The sequence below is a fragment of the Phaseolus vulgaris genome, chromosome 5, assembly GCF_000499845.2.
Source record: "Phaseolus vulgaris cultivar G19833 chromosome 5, P. vulgaris v2.0, whole genome shotgun sequence".
Classification (NCBI taxonomy): domain Eukaryota; kingdom Viridiplantae; phylum Streptophyta; class Magnoliopsida; order Fabales; family Fabaceae; genus Phaseolus; species Phaseolus vulgaris.
Genome location: NC_023755.2, coordinates 16,192,326 through 16,194,618, shown reverse-complemented (window position 1 = coordinate 16,194,618; position 2,293 = coordinate 16,192,326). Strand labels below are relative to the sequence as shown.

The 2,293-nt window shown below is 51.4% G+C and overlaps 1 protein-coding gene across 1 annotated transcript; it reads left to right on the top strand.

Moving 5' to 3' along the window:
• The first annotated feature begins 284 nt into the window (after positions 1-284).
• Positions 285-2,042, top strand: LOC137834032 (uncharacterized). Its single transcript, XM_068642098.1, has one exon. It carries the CDS (start codon positions 285-287, stop codon positions 2,040-2,042), a length of 1,758 nt encoding a protein of 585 aa, XP_068498199.1.
• Positions 2,043-2,293: the final 251 nt, after the last annotated feature.

Here is a 2,293-nt window from a genome sequence, read left to right as displayed (position 1 = left end):
CAGAATTGCGCAGAGCCAATGAAGAACTGCGTAGGGATTTGCAACAGGTAGGGGAACGCGTGACAGAGAAACGAGCCCCACCAGCACCAGTTAGAGCACGTCCCATGTCGTTCTCATGAGCAATCATGAATACAACGTTACCAACAACGTCCCTGGGATCGAAAGTCTCCTTCACAGGAGTAGAGGACCCGGAGGCCCATCTCACAGTGTTCCACACCCAGATGATGCTCACTGGAGGATCCGACGTCGTGTACTGTAAAATGCTCATGAGCACGCTATCGGGCATGACGTTGGAATGGTTCGTTAGCCTCCTTGACAGACACATCACCAACTTCGACCAGTTTGTCGCACTATTCAAGGAACAGTACCTTGTGAACAAGGCCCCCACCCGACTTTCTTATGACGTCTTTAATGTCAAACAATACCAAGGGGAGTCCATGAAGGATTACCTGAACAGGTTCGGGGTTCAAGTGGTAAGGTTGAAGCCCACTGATGAGGCTATGATAGTACATGCCTTTGTCAAGGGAATGTTGGCGAGACCTTTCAGTGAGTCACTACTAAGGTTTTACCCAAAGACGTTCACAGAGATTAGACGTCGTGCGTTAGCACACATAGTCGCAGATGATCGAGTAACGCAGAAACAAGGTCTTGTCGGCCCCGCCCGACCTCGAGCGGCAACACGACCTCCACCCATGTGGGTGCACGAGGCAGCCACGGAGAAAAAGGGGGCGGAAAAGCCCTATGAGCGGACCCATACAAGAATGCGCGCGCGAAGAGATCCTCCCCTAAGGCATAACTTTCGCGTGGAGCTCAAGGAGTTGATTGCCATCCCGAACATAGCGGCGAAATTAAAGGTACCAGCAAAGACAGATAAGAAGATGGGGCCCAACAAGAACGCTTGGTGTGAGTTCCACCAGGTGAACGGACACCACTTACGCAATTGTCTGGCCCTGGCACATCAACTAGATGAACTAGTGAAGAACGGTTTCTTGAAAGATTACCTCCAAGAACCGCAGGACGACCAAGTTTTGGTAGCAGCGGGAACAGATCAAGGGCACGAGGTGCCTATCCACAGAGAGGTAAACACTATCTCAGGAGGATTCTCAGGTGGAGGGAGCACTGCCTCTCAGCGAAAGAAGTACGCGCGAGGGGTGACGGCAGAAGAGGTACTACAAACGAACCTGATCCCCGACGTCGACCTCACCTTCACGAAAGCCGACCTTCAGGATGTCGTACCCCACGATAATGATCTCGTGGTAATCTCGTTAGTCACGACAGGGAGAAGGGTGCGCCGCGTCCTCGTAGACCAAGGAAGTTCGGCAGATGTTATGTTCTTGACAACCTTCAAACAGTTACGGCTGTCCATGGACCAGTTAAGGCCCTACACCGGATGCTTGTATGGGTTCGCGGGGGACGAGGTTGTGGTTCGTGGACACATCGAATTGAGGACAATGTTCACGGATGGCACGTCTTCCCGCACTGCCAACATCAGGTACCTCGTTGTCGACGCTCCTTCTGCATATAATATATTGTTAGGAAGACCAGCTTTAAACAGGCTGGGAGCGGTACCCTCCACGAGGCATATGAAGATGAAACTGCCTTCCCTTGGGGGAGCACTGATCACCATCAAATCTGACCAGAAGGAGGCGCGAAGGTGCTACAAAAACAGCCTCAAGACAAAGAAATGGGTGTTTTCTGTTACTACCAAACCACCGAGAGAAGACGGAGTGACCTGCGAAGAGATCGTTCGAGAAACCCGACCCAAGCCCGTCGGAGGTGTAGTAGAGAAGGAGATCGGAGGAAAGATGTTTAAACTTGGGCGGTCTTTGAGTAAGGAATCACAGTATCAGGTTGCGGGGGTCATAGCACGACACCTTGACGCGTTCGCATGGACCAACGCCGACATGCTCGGTATTGACCCTAATTTCTTGTGTCATCGTCTCACTATGGACCCCAAAGTCCGACCTGTCCGCCAAAGAAGGCGAAAGTTCAATGGAGAAAAGCGTCAAGTCATACGGGAAGAAACAAAGAAGCTACTATAGGCTGGCCACATTAGGGAAATCCAGTATCCCGAGTGGCTTGCCAACGTGGTACTAGTGAAGAAGGCCAATGGAAAATGGAGGATGTGTATCGATTTCACAGACCTCAACAAGGCCTGTCCGAAGGATTCCTACCCGCTACCCAGTATTGATGCCCTGGTGGATAGCGCCTCTGGATGTAAGTTACTAAGCTTCCGGGATGCATTCTCCGACTACAACCAGATTATGATGCACCCCAGAGATGAATGCAAGAC